This window comes from Rhea pennata, chromosome 1, assembly GCF_028389875.1.
Source record: "Rhea pennata isolate bPtePen1 chromosome 1, bPtePen1.pri, whole genome shotgun sequence".
Lineage (NCBI taxonomy): Eukaryota > Metazoa > Chordata > Aves > Rheiformes > Rheidae > Rhea > Rhea pennata.
This window is the reverse complement of record NC_084663.1, coordinates 197,579,959-197,605,630: the sequence shown is the minus strand read 5'-3', so window position 1 is coordinate 197,605,630 and position 25,672 is coordinate 197,579,959. Positions and strand designations below refer to the sequence as shown.

Here is a 25,672-nt window from a genome sequence, read left to right as displayed (position 1 = left end):
ATATTAACTTATATATTATTTTAAATTTGAATTACTGCAATGTTTCATAGGTTTAACCCAACCCATTACTCAGACTGGGGAACAGAAACATGCTGCAGAACTAAGGAACTTTAAAGAAACCTCCACAGAGCAAAGACTGACCGGAGAGCCTCTCATCACAACAGCAGCATGAGGGCAGCTCTGCACGCTCTCTGATATAACTTCTTAGAACAGTTCACAACATCCTGAGGTCCAGCTCCAAATTGAGAAACTGCTAGCACATCTTGCCAAGTATCTGTTACAGAAAGACTTACTTTGGAAAGCTGTACACCAGCTGCACCTTTTAGGCCAGCTCCACTTAATGAACAGCCTCAAAAAGCAACTCGAAGTGACATGTGCAAATTACAACACACAAACACAGAACACTTACAGCAAAGGGCAACTTTCACCTGATCAGATACTGCTGAAAAACAGCTGAAGCTAGCACCTCAGAGTAAGTATGATTTCAAAGCTGACTCAAATCAATTTAACAACAGAGTCCTGTTAGTAGTTGCAGTAACTTCATCTGTTCTCCCACTTGCATCCCCTCCGTTCTTTTGTTTGTTTTTGCGTGGTGTAACTTGTTTCACCAACTGGCGAACTTTCCAAAGCTGGAAGTATCCAGCTTTCAAAAATTCTATCATCTAGTCCATAACACAGAATTTCAGCGGGATGAGTACTTTCTTATTAAAAACAGGTATTACAGACAATGGCTTTCTAATCCTTTATAACTAAAGCTATAATTTTTTTAAGTGCTACTATTAAAATTGGTTAATAGGTCAGGTACAAAATTGCCATAGTTATGACTGTCAGACTCAGGGACCAGGGTAGAATTGTTGTCTGGACAAACGTTAGATACAATGCTGATATAATGACCAGAGACATCACTTCCACATGCCAAAATCACTTCAGTAATCGACAACCGTGTTTCTTAAAAGGAAACCACAATGACAAACTGCCTCATGTCCAGCCTGTATTTCAATATTATGCAAAAATCTAGTATTAGATTTCTCCCTCTCCCCCGAAAATCCACAATCAGCAGGGCTAAACCCCCAATACCGAACACTCAGTCTCTCCAGCTTTCCTTACAGCCAATACATCCTGTTTTCTCTTTCTTGGCCACTCAGACTTACTGAACAGAATGCAGTGAGCCAGACTCTTAGCAATTAGAATGAAGATACAAGTGACAAGCATAGCTAAACTCTCAAATAAATCCTTCTGCTATGTTTCTGAAAATGACCTCTATAACCAGCCAGGAAGACCATATGGTAGTGTTACTGATTATTCCATTTACTGTAATTCAGGATGAACAAAACAATTATAGAATGATTTTTAAGAATATGTATCCACAGCTGCACTCTTTCTTCGTAATTCTATCCCATTTCACATGAAAAATCATTCCAATCTCTCTACTCCAAATCATGAGACACTAATTAACAGTTATTACTCTTAAACCTGAACATAACCTGGCAGCTAATGCTGAAAGGGGGAATTGTGAGAGCGAACAGACACTCAGGAAGAACACTTCCAAATAACTATTTTCAAAGTAACAGACACAGAATCCTCTTCATTCATGATAAAACTTAATTATTCTATGAAATAATTAAAGCTCAGTAAGTGGATTAGATGCTTGGTAAAATTAATGTGAAATATTCTAAATGGCTGACAGCATGATCAACATGCAAATTCTGAAGAGAACAGATGCACTACTTTGCAAGCACACAAGATGAAGCAATGCAACACTATGCATATACTGTGCCATTATCGAGGAAAAGGAAAATCAGCTCTTCAGTACAAGCTATAATTCACAAGTTATACACATTCAGCTTAACCCAGTATCCCCCATCTTTTCCAATACAAAATTGGTACGTGAGACAAACTCCAGACTGCCACAGCAACATACCAAGCAGAAACAGAAAGCCGTAACATCTGACACTGAAGCACCTTTTACATTTATCGTGCATACCTTCATCCCTTCTCAGAACATACACAGCTCTTCAGCCTCACTAGTTTGAGTGACATAACAGGCAGCTTTGCTTCCCCCCACCTCCTCCCTTTTTAAAAAAAATTTACAAGATTTACTTTGGTGGTTATCATAACAAAGAGCTTTCCCCCTTATAATACCCTTTATGTCTACTTAAAAAATTACCTAGTGACATAGAACAGCAGCATAGGTACATTTTGACTTCCACTGAAGTAGACCATATGACATTTTGCATCAGCAGGAATACGTATCATTTTGTGAGTAGCATGCCCACTATCCGTCACACAGAAAAGACGAATTCCAGTTCCAAGTTGCTCTCAGGATAACACACAATCCCTTGTGGTCATTTACTAGGGGTTAGCAAAGGGAACCCCTGAGACAGATGATCTGCAGAGCTGTGTTCCTATTTGCATTTGTTCAGGACTTCCTATCAAAAGGCAACAGATGACAACATTGGCTGCCGAAGTACTAACAGAAGATACAGTGCTAAACATTTTTAAATGGTCAAATAATCTTTTCCTCTTCATTTTTCCTCTTAGTTTTTATTCAAGTCTGGCTGAACCTTGCTCACCTTAAAAAACAAGTAGACTCTGCTGAAGCCAGAAGTATACATTAGCAACAGTAAGACCATCAGAGATTAAAAGATCAAGTATCAACTGGACATCACTGCATGGCTGCCAGTGATCACAGGAGACAAACTCCAATACACTCTTTTCCGATTCCACGTTTCCAAAATTTTCCTTAAGGATATGCACTTGCAAACATTTGAGGAAAAAATAAACACTACCAAAATTAGGCTGACAAAGCAAAATTATTCCTAAAAAACAAAGGATAAATGCTACTTGAACTGAGCCAGTAAGGCATTGATTTTCCTTCCTCTAGAAGACTAAAAGCTTTTTACATCTACTGCATGATTTTCAATTTACAAACTGTAACATATCCAAAGTTAGCACCTTGAACAGAATGAGGAATGTGAACATTCTAATATTCCTCCTTCTGGAATCAGATTTCCAAAAACGAGAAACATGGGCAGTTAGTACTGACTGGACAATAAACTAGTACCAGTAACAATATTATGTTCAAGAGACACATTTCTTCTATTGTGCTATTTTGCCATACAAGACTTCACTCATACAGAAGTTGAATTACTTCTATGTATTTGGAGGGTGATCTGTATGTTCAAGAACACTGAAACAGAAACTGCATAGATTTTGCCTATGTATGCAGCTTAAGGTACAAATTTGAAGACACTGATGTTTGTAAGTACATTGCGAATTTCATGAAAGCAGACTAGGGGAGTCACTACTTTCTTAGATATTGTATCATATATAGGAAAGGAATCCCAATGTTTTAGCAGAAATTAAGGACTCTGATTTCAAAGAGTTTTGGATTTGATTAACAGAAGGGGGACTAAGTTCTTAACTGTCACCCAGGTTTCTATTCCACAACATAATGAAATTAATTAATAGTTATTACATTATACATGATTATGTTTTTATGAAATTTTGTCAATTTATGTAGCCATAAATATTCACTAAAATACTCCTACGTGAAGCAGAACACAATCGCACATTTTGGATTACTGGCCCATTGTCTATATTCACCCCTGCATCAAGCTGAGGAATCAGAGTCAGAATAGCTGGCTAATAAGCAAGTGATTTTCATAATTATCCGTTGTATATCTGCTGGCATTAATACAGCAGAGGACTCCTTCTGATGTCCAGATATCTACTTTCAGTGACTACGTTCATGCTAAGTAATAGTGATTAGTACAGTTTTCTCCATTCAGAAGTCACGTATCATTTTACACAGTTGCTAAGTTCATGAGCATTTTATGGTATTTTACCTTATCGTGAACAGCTATGAAGTAAAAATTGCTGAAGGAGCAAGGGAAAATCCCTAACCCTCATCATCCCTTTCACCTAGGAACAGTGACAAATATATAGGACTTAACTAGTTAACAAACAAACAAAAAAATGACAGATCAAAAGAATCTAAAACCATTTTATCACTCAGCATTAAAATTACAGCTAGCATTGTTTTTAAGCCACTTTCCAGAAACTTTCAATGATTTCATCTAATCAGACATTTACAGTCTGTGTCTACACACAGAACTTGGAACAAATTTAACAGAACCTGCTGAAAATTTTATGTAGTTAAACCAACAAAGGTAGCACAAATCCAAGTATTATCTGTATTACACTAGTACTAACACAGAGCCAAAAGGCAGGATATTATTGTGCTATGAGAACCACTAAGAAAAAAACAGAGACTTTTAAACAAGCACGTGTAGTTTTACTATCAATTTTGATTTAGAAATGTATTTTTAAATGTTCTTAAAAGAGCAAAAGATGAGCAAAGCCTAAGAGATGGTTTTCCATTTTGTAACACCACTGAAAATCACCACAGGCTTTGTAATATAGAACACTCATAGTTGAGATGTGATTACCTCAGTAGTTTGAGGATATTTTGAGCTTCCAAAAAATAGGAAAAATACATTCTAGTTTCAAGGGAAACTTCCTGGATTGCGTATAACCCAACTTTCTCTTTAATTTCATAAAAGCTATATTACTAAGGAATTGTAGAACTAATTGATATACAGAGAATTTATTTCCAAAATAAGAATTAGTAATGCTGCTTTATACAATTTTATGCAATGCTCCCCATTCCCTCCTGTGAGATTCCTTACCTGTCATTTTTGAAGCAGGTGCCAAGTAAGGCCAGTGTCCTAACTTCCTCTTCCAAAATAATGACAGCTGAATTGAAAAATCTTTGTGGGAACTAAAACTTCTTAAGCCATATGATTGTGCTGGGGGAAAGGGAAGGGCAGCCTGCGGTCTACATAAAGATCAACAACTCAAGTTTCACTCAAAGAACTTTTGTCTTTGAAGTGCTTCATTTAAAAAGAGAGCATACAGCAATACTGAACAATATATGAAACTTTCTTGGTAAGGAAGCATTCAGTAGTTAAGCATGTAATAGCTTATGTTAATTCATACAGATCAAGAAAGTTAAAGTTTTATTTACATTTGATAATTACTTTTTTGCCAGTAAATAATTTCTTTCCTATGCTCAGTTCTACTGGGAAAATACTTTCTATTTCTCTGATTGCTTCACCATGACAAATACAAAACAGCTACTTGCATTGTTATAAAGAGCATCTATTGTAATAAAACCATATTTGGTAGAAAAAACAGGCTCTTGCATTGGATTGGAAAGAGATAGGAAATGGAATCTGTATTTCACAATAAAGATGAAAACACAGCATTAATAATTTGCAGTGTATCCTGCAAATGTTCTATCCTGTATTGGTCCATTGAAATAAGACCTGTTTACAAAAAAACACAAGACAATGTTGAATAAAAGTAACATTTCTCATGAAAACTTATTTTGTAGACATGAGGTAGTTTACCTACTTGTTTCAGGATGACATATCTAGTCTTCACAGTAAACAAAGCCTGCACTTGCCTATTCTAAGCAGACTACTATTCAGAGCTGGGCTAAAGTTGTGCGCAGTAACACTAAGAAACCTGTGACACATGTTTAAGGCAGAATATTTTGTGAATTTGACTAACGCTACAGCAGAGATTATCAACTTCCCATTATCCAAGATTCACCATCTGTCAAGCTGGAACTCAGACATGTCTTTGTCCTTGTATGTATTACTGACACTCCACTAAGATTTATCTCAACTTCCTAGTTATCATCTTACTCTTCTCGTTTTTATTTAAATAGGAAGGGACGACTACTTACAGGATAAACCCAATGTGAACCAGTTCTAAATATGAAAACAAATAAAATACCAATAGAATATCAAAAAAAAAAAAAAAAGCTCTCATATAACTAGAACTCAGGAAGTACTTGGTAGTGTGTAATAAAGAGGACTAAAGAAAAGCAAGACACTAGCAGTATTTTCAATTTTGGATAACATTGAACTGCTAAGTATGTCAGTGTGTTTTAGGACTATTAACCTTTATTTCCTAAAAGACATTCTAGTTGGCTAAAACCTCCTTCATTTGAAAGTGATGTACAAAAATGAAACTACTTTTGCATAGGACTAGGTTAAGACCACATGGTAAGAAATAGGGAAACTCCCTTTTTTGTCATCTTACATACAGAAAATATCTAAGTCAGTTGGCATTATCTTCAACACTATTTGGTGTCAGATAGACTGAATATTAGCATTATTTTTTAATCATACACAGGATTCATTCAGACTTCAAAATGCAAGCTCATTCTGAATTGTTCACATATTAAAAATGTACATGTACAAATAAGCTAAAGGAATGTGTTGAGTGAGAAATTTAAAAATAACACATTAGTGAAAAAATTCTTATGAACAGACTAAAATATAAGTCAGTGCTTCAGTTACCTGTTTGTAACTTCTGACGTACAAAAGGAAAAAGCATCCTAACATGCTACAGAAAACCATCTTTCAATATGTCTAGAAAAGAAGCTCCATGTTTCTCAGATGGAGTCCCATTTCAAATCCAAAGTTGTGTACTGTCTGATATATGAATTTCTTTGAAAGTCAGAAAGAACATTTACCCGTTACCAGATTCTTCCACCATCATTAATGGAATACCATCAAAGAGCTTACAGTTAGCTCTGCTACCCCATTCCTCAACCTTGTTCCTGCTTCCTCCTAATTGTACTTTGGTGGTATTTAAAATCTATTTTGGCTAATTTTTCTTGATTTTGAACTCTACAAAATACTGCATCTGGTTAGCATCCGACTGCAAAGTGGTAGAAGTGGGACAGCTGCTTCACTAGAAAATTAGTTATTCAGAGACCAAAACAGCCATCCATCATACTCATTTTCTGCAGTACAACACTTTGAAATAAAGAGAATTTATGTTGCTGACAGTACAAGTGTAATGGTTTTATATTTTTTCAAAATTTGGATATAATATTCCTGAATTCCTATTCAAGCTTGTTCACATCAGCACCCTGAGAATACCATATTCATAATTCATGAAAGGTAACATTTGGAAGTGCAATGCAATGACTGAACAAGGAATGTAAGCCAAGTAGCCTACAGCTGACATAAGCAAAAGTCAATTTAAGTACTCCATTCCTATACCACCCCTACCCCACAAATTACAGTAGCTGCCACTGTGTGGCTAAAATTCACTAAGCAGAAGAGGAGATACGGAAAATTTTAAGTATCCTTGAAAAGTGAACATTGCAATTGAGGGTGGAAAAGCAACTCCTGAAATAACCAAAGGCATTACCTGATTCAAAGAACTGCAAAAATTATACACAGTCAATCAACAGACAAGCTACCTTAGGTGCTGACTGCTGAACTGATCATTACTTGGATTTATTGCTACTGCTGCAAAGAAAAAAATATTCCTGCAATTAGAGCAGGACCAGGGTTGTGCAGTATTTGTTTTTGAACAGGAGCTCTCTGAACTCAGGATTGAACATACACTTCTCTACTGGAAGAAATAAAAGAATCAAATTCAATTACATATTTGAACTTAATTTTTTTTCTTCACAGTATTTTCAGTATTTGCTTGCGTATCATCCATAGATATATACATCTCTGCTCCTTTTAGCTTATATAGACAAAATTTTAAAAATGAGAAACCTAGCCAACTCCATTTGTCATTATTCTTGTTCTCCATACCTTAATGAAACACAGGCTTTCAGACTTATTTTTGTCCAATAAAGCATGCATTTTATTTACACATTTACATTAAATTTGTTTTATTTTTAGCAGAACTCTGAAACAACAGTCAAGAATTTCAGGTAAAGTTATCAAGAGTCATATTTGGAGTTTAATGGTGGCTTCCACAATTTTAGGTGAGAAGGAGTAAGAGAAACTGAAAAATCAGATCAAACTTTCATGCTTTTCCACATTAGTATCTCACACATCTATAAATCTAGGAAGGGCACTTTTTTCCATATTAGTGTCTCCACATGCCCGTGAGTTAATGAAGGAACTTATCTAAATCCTATTGTATTCAGTCATTCAATTCTTGTGTATTTATTTGCACTACTGAGAAACTTTAAAATGAAATTAAACCAGAACTGACATAAGACTCTCAGCACAAAGTGCTGAAAACTCTCAAAAATTTTTAACTTCACAACACATTAAAACATATATGACATTCAGTTACTAACAAAACACATATGGGGAGATGTATTAACTTGTAGAATCAGATAAAGAACCATTTTTACTGTGCATCTGATATTTTCTCTTTTCTCTATTTCTGTCAAATTTAGTATTACAATCCCCTGAATGAAGTTTTACACAACTTGTGTCATCTGGAAACATTAAAGCAATTTACAATAAAGAGAAATCCCTGAATACAGGATAGAAAATGAAATTCTCAAAGGAATGGATCAGGATACCCACAGCAGGTCAGTGGTCAGTGACAGTCTTCAAAGATGCAACATTCAGGCCAATAACTTTAGTCAGTGTTTCATATTATTTCCTCACACTGCTTCTTCTCAAGTTTAGGGGAAAGGGAGAAAATGCTGTATTTTCACCATAATACTAACCGAAGGTTAGGATTCCACACATTCCATGGCAGTTCGGTATAGTATTTAGAGCTCTAGTACTTAACAAATATTTAAAATCTCTGCTAAAAGTCTTCCACTTTCTTGAAATACACACGATTCAGCTTCCTTGACACTGGGCAGTTCTGAAGATACTTGATTTTTAAACAATTATGAAAGAGATTTTACAACAGCATTAAGTTTCTGAAACACCGGTTTTTCCCCATCTGAGGCCTCAAATAGTAATAATCCCTTCCCTCCCCCCAAAATTAAGATGACTACTTTCAAACTTGTGAATACTTCTGCAACTATAACAGTAATAAAATACAAGCATAAATATAGTATCAGGGTTGTGGGTAGAGTTTTAAAATTAGTGTTTATTTTCTCATATATCAGAGACCTTGGAAATTCAGGTTTATGGATAACTGGAGGAAGAAAAAGACATAGGAAAGAGTTCAGTTCAAAGGTAGTAAGAATAATGCTAAACTAAGATCAGTTTTTATCCAACTGGGCTTAAAAGCAAAACATAATATCAGTCTTCAGTAACTGTCATCACTTGAGTTGTCCCATTTCATATATTCTTACTGTACAGCCTAATCTAACCAATCCTGCTGTTAAGACGTTGACATCATGAATTAGGTCTAGTGGCTGGGTTAAATTAAGACAAATGGTATTTTTAAGTCTTCAGAATGAAGAATTTTACACAATTTTCCCAATTTAAAAAGTAAACAACTACATATTCATTAATACAATGCAACACAAACAAGAGCAACATCCCTCCACAAATTCTGCACAGAAACTTTTTTTTAAACACAGTGGATTGTCTTACTCCCACTCAATAAAATTTTGAACTTTCACTTTAAAAATGAAGTTATGTTTAATACAATGTGGAGACTTAGTATGATTCAGAGCAAATATCTTCAAATTATTTTTATTAATTTACTGTCTTTAGATGTTTGTGATGCTTGTGTCTGTAAGTATTAAATAGAGAACATTATCAAGATTTAACTGAGAAAAATATTAACATAAATACTGAAATGGCTCATAAGTGGAATAAAATCTAGATGCAATCATGCAGAAAGATGTATCAAGTGATTTCTACTAAGCCATGGTCATTTTAGAAACTGTATAAGGTGTCTTCAGGACTTCAGTTTACTTTCCTAATAAACCCATTTTAACGACTTGATGCTCTTTCTCCCTGCAAGCGGTAGGAAAAGCACCTTTTGCACAAAACATACATAGTGAACACAAAACAGAACAAGCTTAGCAACAGACTCCTAAATTTGATGGTGATGTAATAGATATAAACGATCTAGTATGTCCCTTCCAGACAGACATTTACAGGGTTAGGGTTAACAAACCACAAGATGCACATAGTTGTGATTCAAGTATTAATGAGGTAAAACATGCATTAACTTAAGTAACATTACAAAAGCTACGCAAAGGATAACACAGCAACAATCAATTGACAAATATACCTCAGTAGTTCTAAAAGCATAACCAACCCTTAACACCAAGTTGACATAATTTTCACTTACAAATCAGTAATTCAATATATCACAATATATCACAACTATTTTATAATTTCAAAACTCTGAAAGTTCAGTTTCTGAAATGTGGTGTGTGAAAACTGCATTCTCCACACACTTAGTCAGAAATTTTATTTGCATTATTTGGCACAGCTCCGATTCTTAAGTTTCAGATGTGGAACAACTATGCACACAACGCCAGAAGTTCTAACAGCCTAATGCTGCACAACACAACAAAACAGAAGATAAACAATTGTTTCATTATTACACTGTTTTCTTTCTGTGCCATCTGGAAAAGGCTTTTGATACAAAGTTGTTTAAAACTGGAGCTGCAGCTTACCTTTCACATGCTCCGTCCCTTAAGTGCTTACAGTAACAGAAGGAACCGCAGTGCTATTATATCAAACAACACTATTTCCCATCTTTGTAACTGCAGTTTATGTATTTTCTTCAAAGAAAATATATGACGTGAATAGACTTGCTTCTCTAAAGCAACTTATCATCTTTCCTGGAGAAGTTGTGAAGAACATTATTTTCCACATATTACTGGCTTAGACAACACCTTCTAAAAACTGCAGAAAGTGAAAAGATGGATCAAGCTCACATTACAATATGGTAAAACATTTTAGCAGTAAGTTAATTCTTTGTTACTTCAAATTCTTGCCTTCCTGGCCAAGTATCACTAAACGTAAAATATAACTGCTTTTTAGACTGCAAAGGCATTTAAGCCCACTTACTGAGGATACATGCGAGATTACATTCTCTTCGTAATACGGAGATAGAGCATAAATTGGTCTATACACGCATAGCTAGTCAGAGTCTTGCTCTACTGCCCAGCCCTTGCTGCTCACTCCCTCCGCACTGCAACGAGCAGGAGGTGTAATTCTCAGCGGGTTTCACTGACCCCGCTCAGCGCAGGGCCACAGAGCTGCAAGGGTGGCACAAAGCAGGAACAGCAGCAAGGCAGGCAAAAGGAAGGCTCATCCCTATCTGAAACAACGTATGTACTGTATTATTATTTTTAATATGCACACTCACAGATTAAGCTATGCTACCTAAGCAATATTTGGATTTTCAGATTTCAAATTTGTTCAAGATTTTTAAAAATACACAAATATTTAAAGCAAATATTTAAAACATTTATCAGCAACTTTTGGCTTGAATTTCACTAAGACTGCATTCTACAGTACTGTAGTAGCTTAGTTTTTTCTTTTTCAATTTTACATCAGATAAAAATATTTAAAGCTTAGCAACAGTATGGCAGAAAAAAAATATTTTACAGCAAATAATCAAGAAAATATAATACCGGCATGAATGATACTTGACAAAAACATTCAGAAGGTTAGTTTCAACTATCAAGTGTCTATTAGCACAGCATCAGCAACAAACTTGTTTAACAGCCAACATTTAATAATTGTAAATGGGTCTTCAGTCAGAGAGAACTGTTTCTTTTAAATGTTGCATCTACCTAATCAAGTAACTATGATAACCATTAGGAAACTAAACAAAAATCAAGGGAACATACTAAAATGCCCAAAATAGCAAGAGTAGTCACCTACAGAAAGATTTATAACAAATATTCCTAGCTATTTTTACATGTTTTTAGAGATTTATTACACTTCCTCCTTGGTAAAGTATATATGATGATTTAGAATGGAAAAACTTTTCTTTAGTTCTCCAAAATACTCACTGAGAATAAAACCACCTTCCCTATCACATAATTAAAAAGCTGATTACAGTGAAATTAAGACAAAAACAGGTTCATGAAAATTCTCTAACCCTGTCCAGTGGGGGAAGGAAGAAAAAAGAAAAAAAAAAAAGAATTTGTTATATTTATTCCTGGAATTTTCTGTTTGCTGCTCTTTGGCTGCGATACATAGGTATAATTTAAGTAAGTTTTTAAGTTTACAAAGGCTAGACAAAAAGCAAATAACCTTAAAATCGGCTATTTTGTACTTACAAAAACATAATGTACACACTGTATGCGACTGGTGTACTCAGCCACAAAATAGTCCCACATAACAATTTTAAAATTACAATAACATTATCCAACAAAAATCTCCCCCACCCTCTGTGAATGTTTAAATTATCTTCAGATAATTAACTCACTTCAGTTATTCAGTTGATTATTTTGATATTCTTTGTTAATCTGCGCAACACTGAACTTGAAGTTTAGAAATACTAGTTTCATTAATGTCTTGAATTTTTATCTTTTCCATTAAAATTAGTTGTTTCAGGGGTTTTCATAATGACAATCTTTCAAGTTGATTTTGTACATTTGGTGGAGATAAAAAATTAAACCACAATCCTCCCATTTTTATTACATTACTTTATTTTTTTTTCCTCCCACTTTTTTCAGTTTACACACAGGATGCTTATTCCTCAAATATCTGTGCAATCTTCTTTACTTAAAAATTAAAGGCAAGAACAGTATCTTTATTCTCACTGCACTTCTTTTAAGTCAAGCACTGATGTTCCAAATACAAATAGCAAGCATGTAAATTCAAACTTATACAGCTAAATGTTGCTCTACAAAAAATATAAAAGCACTAGTAAAACTAGGAACAACAGAAGCTCTAAACAAGCCATGTACCAAAAAAAAAAAAAAAAAAAAAAAAAAAAATCACATCAACACATGTGTATGCAGTAACACGATTAAGCTTTTTGAATTCTACACCTCCTATGAACAGCATTTCGTTCCCAATTTGAGGAACTACACAAAATCAGCAAATTTATCCACAACTACACAGATTTTTATAACATGACTGGATGTAAAAATAGAACCGTTCTCTGAAAGCAGTTTTAAAGCGATTTTTACCTGTAAGAAGGTTGTATTTATCTCTAAACTTAAACGTCAAACAGTTCATTCAATTAGAAAAAACAGTACCTGTTCTACATTGCTCTTCTGAAGAAACATGCCTCTTCCTGCTTACTACAATGGATATCTAACTTATATGCCTTATTTTGGAAGTCAGGCAAAGTTATATAATGTGAATACCTCCAAATTTCAATTATATTAATTTTCATTGTAAGGAAGTTTAAGATGGAAAAGACCTATTAGATCTATCCTACTGAAAATGAATACGTAAGGCCTTGTTTCAGAAGTATTGTTTTTGAGAAAACTCAATTCAGTTTATTTCACCTCCACTAAAACACAGGTTTTAGATCAAGAAAAAAAAGTACTGTAAAGGTTCTTTTACCCAGTCCTTTTGTTAAGTCCTCATATTTCATCAAACAAATTTCAATGAAAATAACTGCTTTTAGGATGAAGTCACAAGTTGCCACTAAGATGCTATGGAATAGCCAATAATCTAAGAGAGTGATGTCTGACTCCTGCGTTTTCCACTGTTCCTGGATCAGCTAGCTGTTGATTCAAAGATCAGGAAGTTTTAACAAGAGGGAATACTAACCCCAAACAAGCTAAGAGTCAAGCAACGCATGGAATTTCAAGATGCCGCTAAATGTTTGCACAGCATAGTGCCCAAATTAATAATTTCAGTGCACTTGAGAAAACAATTAAATAGCATCTGAAAAGTCTGCTGCATATCTCAAGTCCCACAGTGCTGGCTGAAGCACAGGCTAACTAGACATGCTGGATGCAGACTGAGTAGAATTACCTATGGATATAAGCACCATTCCAAATTTCTGGAATCGGATACGGAGAATCACTCCGTATTTGTGGTCCAACCTAAACTGACCCAATCAGCCACTGCCTGGCCTTCTCTGCTTTAAAGTAGTTCAAAGTTTTATTTCACCAATTTACATCTCATTTCAACTTAACTGAGAAGGGAAAAATTTTCAGCTACTTTGCTATATACACACACACACACAAAATGCATTGAATTAAGATGCATGACAAAAAGCTGCTTTCTACAATATGCTTAAGTAAAAGGAGCCTTGTGGTATCAGAGCAAAAAACTCATTTGCTGAGCCTCCAACCTCAAAGCATGTTATGCCTTTGAGAAGCTTAAGGGGAGTTTTTTTTTTTTTTTTTTTTTTTTATTAACTGAAAACCTTAATTTAAATTAGTTATTTCAGCAGAATTATCTTCAGGCAATATGCAACTGTTTAACATGGAGTACTTCATAAAAGTTGATGCATTCTTGTAATAAATTTATTAAAAGGATATGTAGTTGCAAATGGTTAGGGTTAGGGTTTTAAAAAAAGTTTGGTATAGCTTTTTAAAATGTGACTATATAATTTAGATCAGAATTCTAATAAAGAATGCATACTATGAAATCCTATTGCATTATGATTAAAATTAGACTCATTTACTTCACATTGTGTTTTTCCATTTTCTGTTTAATTGTTTTGTTCTAATAAAAGAAGGTTCAAACATTTGGTCTCCAATTTATTGATCTTTAGGTCCAACTGGATTTCAGTCTAAAACAGAAGTATGGACACCAAAACATCTTACGATCAGGATTTTCTTTTTCTTTTTGAAAATTCACAGTATCTTTTAAGTATTTTTCTTTGAAAATGAATATAGCTTAGTGTGTCTGAATCACCAGCAAGTTATCAATGTTCTTCCTCTGATTAGGACACCGGACAGAAGAAACTACACATACACAAATTCATAGCCAAAATGGTTTTTGTTCAAGTGCCAGATAGCTCCCCTTACGTAACTGACATTATTAATGTAAATGCAATTATGCATGCTGGACCTTGGACCATTTGGAAAACACCACTGTACTGCAGTAACAATGTTTACAGTGTTTCAAGTGCTCCCATCGCTTCCCTTCCATCTCAACAATAAACAGCTTTTATCCCCCAAAGTAGACCTAAAAATAACTTTTTTAAACAGTATTACATAGCAGTTTCTCAAAGATTTTAAATTGATGGTCCATGTAACATTTAGGGAAGAAAAACCCATAATTTCGTTTGTATATTATTACAAAGAGACAGCTCTGAACATTTACTTCCCACTGTTTACTTAAACATGAGTAGATGCTTTTTTTTTAATCTTACATTTTGGCAGCTACATTTTACCATCATAGCAACCACCACCACAAGCTGATAAACTCATTCAGAGACAGATTTTCCTAACTCCAGAATGAGGTCGTTTGTGTAGTTTGAGTCTATAGTTTATGTTTTAATAGAAACATCCTACATTTAAAGTGGAACATTAAAACTTTACAATCTGGAAGTACTAAGACCGCATCTCACATAAAAATCAAGTGTTTTGCCCAGAAATTTCAGGAATATCCTAAAAATCTCAGTAAGTACAGACAAAAAGTAATCACATGACAGTTACCAATTTCATATCCTTTGCTATTACCATTTGTATTACAACAGCATGCAGAAAAATTAGTCAGGACCTCACTGTGCTTCCCAGTCAGCCAGAAAGGGGGAGAGAGTACCACTTAAGTATGCATGCACACAGGAAAAAAAAATGATGGACAGGAAACAAGATGAAAAATAAGAAAAGTAAATCATTACCAGTATGTGAGTGTATCTTCAAAAAAAGAAAAAAAAAAAAAAAGTTCTTTGGCCACATTTACATACCATTTTAAAGAAATTAGGATTGCCCCTTTCTTAACAATATTCAGCATTCACTATATAGCTAGTGTCAGTTACCCCCAGAAACAGGAAAACATAGCACTGCCTTACTACTGAGCTATACACCAATATAAACACAAACAGCTAGCCTTACAAAAATGTTTATTATGACCTGAATCTGGCAGCCGGTCATCAGCAATAAAAGGAATTCTTTGAGAGCTTTAAAGTGTTACCAGATTCAACATTTCAGTATTTGACTTTTTTAAAGGACTTAAATATTTTTAAAAGATTAGATAACACTCTGTAATAAGGAAAGAAGACAAATCCACTGCTAGCATCAGCAGAACTATCCAAGTTGGAGAGTTTTAGAGAGACTGTAGATTGAAAAAAAAAAATCACTGAAACATTAAACTCTACAACAACCTTCAAAAATAAAAACCTCTACTTGCTAGAAAAAATGCAGCACAAAAACACGCATTTAAAATATTATAAGGCTGGCAAGGAAAGAATGAACGATTTTTCACAAATACGGTATGTTTAAAGAACTTCTGAAATATTCGGATACTACAGAGATGAGAACCAGGTGTGTAACTAGAACAAATACAAATGGAGGGAAGAAAAAAAAAGCCTCAAAAACCCACAAAAACCCCAGACTATTGAACCCAATTCCAAATTATATTTTTAAACACATTCCCCTTAAATCACAACAGTTCTAACTATCTCAATTCCAATTAAAATGCTATGATCAAAACAAGGTCTTAGAAGATGGAACAACAAAAAAAACCCTTCCATTTTGACACTAACTCACACTGATGTAAACTGTATTCTTCAACTCACTGCATAACACCAAATCAGGGAGCTCAAATAGAGCTATGTGCAAATCTTTACCCTTAGTGAAAAAGCAGCTATTTTATGTTTTAGGGATAGCATGCTCAGTAAAACCAGTTGTAGCTTTCTTTAAACAATGAGTATTGTAACATGCTACAAGCATCAGGTATGGCAATCAGTACTTCAGACTTTAAATTCAACTCACTTGCATTACAAACTTTAAGATGTGACATCTATCTCAATCATTGAGCAAAAGAACAGTAGCATTAAAAGCACTGAGTCTAGGAAAAGGCAGGTGAGGATCTACACATGCAGTAATTCTACCAAAACAATCTGTCATTACCAAGTCATACAACGCTGACATTTCAAATATTGTACTTCCAAAATGCCAGCTACGCCTCTATTTTTCCTGTTACCCATTATTCACAATTAAGTTCAACAAAACCACACAAATGTATATTAAAAACACATATAATCTCTGCAGTTTGCATCCCATGCTTTAAGCTATATACATATTGTTCTTATATAATTAGGGCACATTGTTGTATTAAATCTGTTCTGAACTAGTTTAGTATCACAACTCATGCTGACAAATTTTAATAATTTGTTTGTAAAAACATGAGTGAACTGACAAGAAACAAAACACTAATATTTTGAAACTATTTCGTGCAGAAAAAAAACAATACTAACCAATAACATTCTTACTTTCTTACCAGCAGAGGATTCACACTAATAGGCCTTTTCCATCATCTTCCATCATTAACAAAATTTGAATCATAATAAGCTTCCTAATAGCTTTACAATTAGTTTTATCACATCATTCAACTAGCAATTCTAGCCTGAGTTACTGTGCTAGAAACGAGTGTTCAAATTTATCATTCTACAAACCATTTATCAAGAACACTTATGCTCATTTCCTTCTAAATACACATTAATACTCTATTAGAAGCAAACAATTATTTTAACTGGAAAATACACATTTGCCTTTAAACTGAACAGCTGACCACTGATAACAGACTTGTTTCTATACAAACCAAGTATGGGGAAAAATACACTTCTGATAATGCATTATGCAGCAGAAGGCTTTAAAACCAGCTAGCATAAATATTTCCTCCCTTGCGATGGCAAGATCCCTTAACAATCAGTAGAACACACTGATGTCACAACAGATATTTCTTCTGTAGAAGTATATTGCATATAATTTACTTAAATTCATTCATTCAGTTATGAATAAAACATACATACAGATTCCTTTTCAAATAATCTGAATACTGGACATAGTCTGCTTACAAGCTTCTTGTGACTAAGTTTGCGAAGGGAGATTGAGATACAGGGACACAATACCCCTAAGACAGCACTTTGTATGAAATTTGATGCTCTTCAAAAGTCAAAGAAAATGTAAGAAGTTGCAATGTAAATTGTTCATAATAGGTACTGCAATGTGCAGTTCTAGCTGAACAGATTCACTATTAAGAATGGAATTTTCTTGACACATAGTAGAAGCTACATATTAAGAATGAAAATGACAGCATTTACAATTCAGCATAAAATTATTCTAAGCCCAGTATTAGTAATAACATTTCCAAAATCCTTTCAAGTGATTTTTATATTTTATTGTAATCAGATAACTGCATGTTTTACAGCATAGTCACACATTGTATTTTGCTAGAGTCACAAACACATTGCCTTACATAATGATCTGCATCATTTCTGCTCTATGCTACAAAGCCTATGACTGAATACAAAAAGGTTTTTACAAAAGAAATTGTTTTAAAGACTACAATAACAATAAAACCGTTTCCAGATAACAGCTAAAATTATAAAGGCATACCACTGTATATTTTTACTGGAATTTCTAAACAGTAGGGAATGAACTAAGTTTTAGTATCTGCGACGCTTGTTAGGTCCTTCAAAGTTGCCCCCAGGGTTTCCTCTACCAAAGCCACCAGGTCCACCACTCACGGCACCTACACCACTCATTGGCGGCTGAGGAGTTTCAGAGCCCGTTCTACTAACCAGAGGTGAACCCATCTGTGATGGACCTCCTTGAGGGAATCTCTCATTATGCTAATTAAGTCCATTTGGAACATGCCAAATATAAGTTACAACAAAAAACCACAAGTGATGTTGTCATGAAGTTCAGCAGATAGTCCAGCAGAATCAGGATCACACATAAAGGGAAGAAAGGAGCAATTCAATTAGTTATTATTAAAAAAGAGCGGAAAATTAAAGACTGCTAATGTTATGCTCCAACTTTGCAAAACAAATTAAAAACTTAAGCATAAAACCAACTCTGATGTTGACTGTAACTTCATCCCTTCAAGCATATCTGAACACAAAGCAATACTTATTCTGTACGTAACAGAAGAGACAGAAACAATTTTATACCCAAGTCCTCTTCTGCCTTACATCTCTGCTACAATGCTTTGCCATTTACTGAATTAGATAGAGAAAAAATGTCAAGTTAGAAAATAATTAATCTGTACCTGTTGTATTCCTAGAGCCTGCGGAGTTTTTTAATAACAATACGACCTAAAACTTAAATACCCAAGCTCTGTAGATAAAGCATTTCAGTCCATATTATCTGTAGTCAACCTTTCGGACAGCATTTTAGGAATATTTAACTAGACTTTTAAAATCCAGTTCAAATGAATATAAATCAGTGACAAAATAATTGGACTATGCTTAGCTTAAAAAATACCTTGATAAATACCTAAAGCTTAACCTGAAACATCTATATAAGAAGAAAAATTCAGATAATGTTCCACATTTCTGATTTTCCTTAGTTGCCTACATAGATTTCACTATAACGGTTTAAGACTCAAAACAGCAAATACTCATTTGAGTACTTATTGTTCGGTGTTTCTGCAAATATTTAAAAACTCACATGATGAAATCTAAAACCTCAACATAACATAAGCTATTAAAGGCACATGTATAGTGCACACAGGTAATCAAGTATTCCATCATTCAGCTGTTCAGAACAGCTGTATTTTCAAAAGGAATTATTTCTGTACAGGGACCTACATTAATTGCCTAGGTATTCAAAGTTCAACCAGAATAGCAAAGACTACCACTTTATTTAAATGCTGGAATCAGAGAATTCTTCTGAAAGTATAATTCCACTCAGAGTAGTAGAGCTCGACAGTTCTAAAGTCTGCTAATACATTTTTTTCTTATAAATGCCAATTTATTTTAAAGCAGCATTTTATTACATCTATATAGATTAAATAATTACATGCAATTTAGACCATGGGTGTATATATACACACTGTTAAAAAGTTAACAGTGTCTGAGGAAATGTATTGTTTAGTTTTTAAATAGTTCAACAGCAACGTAAAGATCTATCACTCCGAACTACCTTAAAAATTGCAGCACGGTGGATAGTTAAGAACTGTCTGGCTCATACCAGCTTGCTAGCAATGGATATGAACAAATTTCAACAATTAGTTATTTACATACTCCTAATAACTTTTACAGTTTAACTTCTGGACAAAGGACAACTATTTTCACCAAGGATCTCACTTTCCAGCTAAGAGAAAATTGCAGTCAACTATTTACAACAAAGTATTAAAAATACTATTCCTAAAAATTCAAAAATACTCTGTCTTAAGAGATAGTAGTGAGGAAAAATAGAAAAAGATTGTCTCGATTTTTTTTGAAGGCCATAAGCGTGGAGTACTTTTTATAAGAGACATGACCATAATTTAATAGCAAAAATAAAACTAACACTAAGAAGAACTTCAGGAGAATATACATTATTAAAAAAAAAAAAAAAAGGAGGAAGCTACATTTCTTCACCGTCTACTAACTCCTATGTCTATTTTCTCTCAAAGAGAACAAAAATTTACCATAAGAGCATTTTAGGAGACAGTCCTCAAAGGATTTAAAAGTATCTTTCCAACAATAGCAAAAACACAAGTCTTTCTGCAGAGGACTGCCCATTTTAAAAAAAAAAAAAAAAAAGTTAAAGTGAAAAAATTAAAAAAGCATCTATTTTATTCGTCCTTCAGTGACATGCAGGAAGAAAATGAAAGTTGAATTATTTGTGGTCTTTTTGGACATTATCATCACTCTATCCAGCCATTCGGAAATGTCAGTAAATTTCCTACATTTCCACATCTGAAATGACTTTTTGTAGAAAAACAACAGTATGAGATTTAAGATTCCGTGTTCTCTCCTCACACCTATTCAAAAGAGAATGTTCCAGGGGAGACCAGAGAACAAAAAAATTAAATTCTCCAACCTTCAGTCTTGTAAAATTTCACCAGCCATTTTCCCTACATTTTTTTTTCTAAAAAGAAAAAAAAAACTAACAAGAAATACCATGGAGAGGGCAAATTTAGAATAACGCAGTAACACGTTTCTAGCAGAAAGCATCTCTGACAACAGTACTTCCTTCCTGGCCCCTTTGTGAGAAATGATTCAACTGATAAAATGAGTTCCTTCCTATGACGTGAAATCCTCTCTTTTAACTGACAAAGATCAGATTTGGTAAGGATTTTGCTCTCAGTCAAAATCTGTTTCCCACAAGGAACAAAGGATTTTACCAACACTTCATAATATGGGCCAGTCACTGACTGATTCTGTTCTTTTTTTGGTGGAATATACAAAAGAAATTTAATCCATAAAATGCTACAGTGTTCCAGAAAAACTAACTGGATCACTGTTTACGCCACATACTTCTTTATATCACGCTATCACCAGAACATCCCAGATATCTACTTACACAAGAATACTGAGAATATGTAAACATCAGGTATTAAAAATGATATAGTTGTTTCTCTACATAAGACATTACAGCTAGGAAAAACGAATGGCTATGAGAACAGAGTGAAAATAGCTAATGCTTTGACTGCAGACAAATGGCATGTCTGCTCTTGATAAGTAAGTTCCGAATGTCAACAGCACATTCCTATCCGTCCTTGGCAACTAGGCAATATTCCTTCTTCATATGTCGATACAGCAATTATCCCTAACAGTTCTTGGTATACTTATTCTCTAGGAGTGTAATTACTGTCATGATCTCTACTGGTGTGTTCAACACACTGTTAGAAAAGAAATACATGAATAGTAAAGTCACTTCAAAAAAAAATCAGTAGTTTACACAAAGATATCTTCACACTACACATAGCTTCTAACATTTAACTGATCACCCAATTAAGGGAGAAAAAAGGCTAGCATACACAATTTAATTTCATAAAAGAAAGAAAGATAGCAAATACCTAAATTTAAAGGTTACTTTGGTATATTGTTCTTTCTGCATTTCACAGAAGTGACTTCCTGCCATCAGTAAGAGTTTTGCACGACAAATAACACTTGCAAAATTTTACCAGAAACATTGTACCTTCTATATTTTTTGAAGAGTCTGGTTACTGACCAAAGAACTCATCCTGTTCTGGAGGGGGCTAGATTTTCGCTGTTTTCTTTTAATATCAATTAAAGATTTCCCTTCTTTGTTGCAAATGATTTCATGAACAAGCAAATCTTACCAATTACTTTTAACAGACTCAAAATATACAACATGCTCTTACTCAGTGTGAAAATATCTTTGGTAATAAAAATGTGCCATGAGACATGATAGCTATTCAAAGTAATTAAATTTGTGATACATTACCACTGCTCCATTATCTGGCATCATTGGTGTTCCCATATTTGCAGCTCCTTCTGGTCCCATGGAAGGACCAGGACCCATTGCAGGGCCAGGTAAAGTTCCTCTGTTGTTCATATTCATACCCATCATTGGAGGAGGGCCTTGGTTACCAGCAGGTGCTGGGCTAAACGCATCTATGCAAAACAATCTATACTTAGAGCTGTCCTATCTGAATTTTACAAGAATAAACAAACAATTTAAAATATTTAAAAAGCCAAATGTACAAGACTTCCAATACTTGAAATATAAAAAACTTTATTCTTTGAGACTGTACATTTACCTCAATCATCTGCTTTTAAACAGATTTGCATTAATCCCTTTATTTTGTCTTATATAATCTGCCTTCTCTATTCGAAAATCATGAATTTTGCAGCTAAATATAGCCATACTGTTTTTGCACAAGAATTTAAGTATTCATATAGTGTGTATATATATATATACACACACAAACACATATACATGGTACATATCACAAATTAGAAAAATGTCAATTGAATTTGCAATAATTCATAGCTACAAGGCAACCTGGCTCTGTCAAGATTTTATCATCATATTAAGTACAGAATAACTGTTCTACCAGTATCATATTAGGTGTATATTGTGTTACAGGATATTAGTCTAACATCTAAAAGCAACAGCAAAAGTGGACTCAACTTTACAATACATGATTTGTAACATGGCAGAAAAATCTAGCATTTAAATCTGATTTATGATAGTAAAAATATCAGAAGTAAAGTTTTATTGTAATTGAAAGAGACATTCAAAAAACATAGCCTCCTCAAAAATTCTGATGCGCAGTAAGAGATAGAAAAACTCAAAATCCTTTGAGGAGCTTGTTAAGCTACTATATTTAGTAGGGTACCTCTTCTGCCAAGAAATATCACTTGGCCAGTGTCCACAAATATACTCAACAGATAAGTAAAACTGCACTTGTAACATTTTATAATGCTGTTGTAAGAAAGAAAAGGTTCAATTACATAAATCATATTAATGTCTGTTATTATGACATGTCATCAACTTTTAAGACTGGTGGTGATGCACTATTTTTCCACACTGATAATCCATCCTATTCAACCAAGAATATCCATCCAAAATTTCATAATCGAAGAAAATGTGCCTTGGGAAACTAGCCCATGTTACATCACGGCAACACCTGAGCCCAATCAGGAAATAAGACATGTTGCCAGACTAAAACTTACTCATCATTTTCATTCCAAAATCAACCTCTCATCAGAAGCACAACTTTTCCAGTAATGAATATTAAAAAAACATCATTGTAAGCAGGTCAGTTAGCTCAAATACAGTTCTGTGACTACCCACATATATGCAAAACTGCTTCTATAACCTGCACTGAGCACAAGTATCACAGCAGTCAGTGAACCACTGCATTCAAGACACTGCTGCTAAAATTGCTGATTAGCTAAGTTAGTGCCAACTGCAAGTTGTCTGGCAAAAATAATTCATGCAGCACAGTGCCATGCATTAAGTGCTACAACTTTATTAGATGAGACGGAAAAGTTCTATGATTTTCAAAAAGCAAAAATTGTTCAAGTTTTGCCCTGAGATGCTTCTCTAAGACCTCTCCCTACAACACTGAGCCAGGGTCAAGTCACGTGTAGATTAGGTGCTTCTTACATACCCATAAGCATGATTAGTACATGGTGCAGGTTCTGCAATCCAAGAGAAAACTACTGTTGAGTATGTGACAGAACTGGTTTTTAGCGCCATCCATTTAAGAACTAAATATGGAAGGAAAGGGAGAGGACTACAGAAGTGCCATCAAAGAGAAACTTTTGTTTTCAGAGGCTAAAAGTACCCAGCATGACTATTACGATGGCAGTGGTAAGTGTGGGTACTGAAATTAATTAAAGCCAGTCCACGCTCTACTATTTACAGTATGTTTACCAGGATGTTAACTAAACTTGGCACAGCCCAGTTGGCCACATATAATTCATGTCTAGTTATCCTTCAACTGTGACAAAGTTAAATACACTCTAAATACTCAAGTTGCACATGTGAAGGTCTGACAGAGCTGGTAATAAGCCACAGTCAATCCTTAAAAAAGAATTCCCATAAAGTCATTCTTCTCCATATTAGAGAAACTGGATCAGCACTGCAGATCCAGTCAAATGCTATCATGTGGCTCATGTATTCTCTCAGAACTTGTTTGCTGCAGAAGACAATGCATAGGTGAGCGTTCTTGCACAAGTCAGCTCTACACTAATTAAATGCAGCACAAAGGTATATTGCTTTCCAGTAACCCTATCATGCAGATTTTTCAACTACCGAAGACATTCCAGTTCCCCACTGTCCCAGATAAAACTTGCAAGTAGCACACATAAAAGTCAGCTAAAAATTAATTACAGTCCCATGAGTAATAGCAAGAAAGATATGTTAGGACCAACAATTAAAGGATTAAAAGTCTACTACCACATCAGTACTTTTTATTGGGCTTAAAAAAGAAATCTCTACAGTAAACCAACCTAAAATTCACAAACTGTGGAAAAAGCACTATCTTTACTTACTTGCCATCGTATTTCCCCCTTCTGAAAAAGCATTTAACTGTTACTATAACCTCTTTTGAAATTACACATTTATTTCTAAAAGCAGTTACTTTTAGTAAGTTTAAATCAAAAGTCATAGTCAAAACCTTATAAAACAAAACTATGATGGACCTAAATATTAAGCATTAAAACCTGGTGAGAAAAATGAAGGGCAGCAAACTGTTATACATACACATGCATCTAGAAAGATTTAGAATCTATATGTAAAAAGATTTAGAATCTATATGTAAAAAGTATATGTAACTGATCTGGAAAATTCTCATTACAAGTGTCCACAGTATCAGTATTTTAAGTTTCCTAATTAAGTGAAATTTTCAAGTAGAGCATATGAAAACAATAAGCAAAAATACAGCTACAAAGCAGAAATTTTCGAAGTTTATGCTTCAGAATACTATTTCTAGACTACTTGGTCTTTACAATGTCTTCCTTTAAAATTATTTTTAAAGTTTTCAAAAATATTTTCTTAAAGAAAAATATAAATTTTGCACAATTGTAAATATGTTGCTGTTGGTGAAAGCAAAGTGAATAAAGTATTTAAAACCTAGACTGAACAAATACATTAACGTATAAATTCACATTAGCAAAGCTAAGTCACAGCATTTAATGAACTTCACGTATACTTTCAAATTTAGAATACACAAGATTGATAGTAACTTCTCTTTAAGTCTACAATTTTGTTTTTAAAACATTAGGAAGCTTCCTAATGACATATATCGGTAGTTAACATCGTTTAAAAAGATTAAGAAATATTCCAAGTCCAGTATTGTTTAAAAGCAGATATTCTAGTTAAACAAAAAATTGCTAATTGTATCAGTCTGCATATATGGAGCAAGAGCTAATTATTAAGAATATACTTTTTGAGACTTCAGAGCACCAGTTTATAGCAGTGATAATACTATAAACCACGCAAGTCAAATAAGAATATTTGCAAGTATACACTTGCATAAATTAAGACATCAATGTCATTATTAATTAATCTTTTGTTGAGTATGTCAACAAGAACTGATCTATTTTAAGTTCCAAATTATTTCACTGCATGCAATTAGTCATGAGTTTTCTGATCAGTTAGCCTCCCCAAAGTAACTCTGAA

At 34.1% G+C, this 25,672-nt stretch overlaps 1 protein-coding gene across 6 annotated transcripts in view; it reads right to left on the bottom strand.

The window, feature by feature from the left end:
- The window catches only part of PSPC1 (paraspeckle component 1), a 63,774-nt gene that overhangs the window by 4,338 nt on the left and 33,764 nt on the right, over positions 1–25,672 (bottom strand). Inside the window, exons 8-9 of one of the 6 annotated variants that reach the window (XM_062567230.1) lie at positions 21,983–22,152; positions 17,957–18,432 (exon numbers count right to left, since the gene is read on the bottom strand). The exons of 3 other annotated variants lie outside the window; for them this stretch is intronic. In XM_062567230.1, coding sequence (XP_062423214.1) covers positions 18,247–18,432; positions 21,983–22,152 — 356 coding nt within the window. In that variant the 3' untranslated portion in view covers positions 17,957–18,246. Of the gene's footprint in view, positions 1–2,167; positions 2,430–17,956; positions 18,433–21,982; positions 22,153–25,672 lie in introns of those variants that run through there. 2 more of the 6 variants (XR_009957325.1, XM_062567233.1) reach the window with 2 other exon arrangements.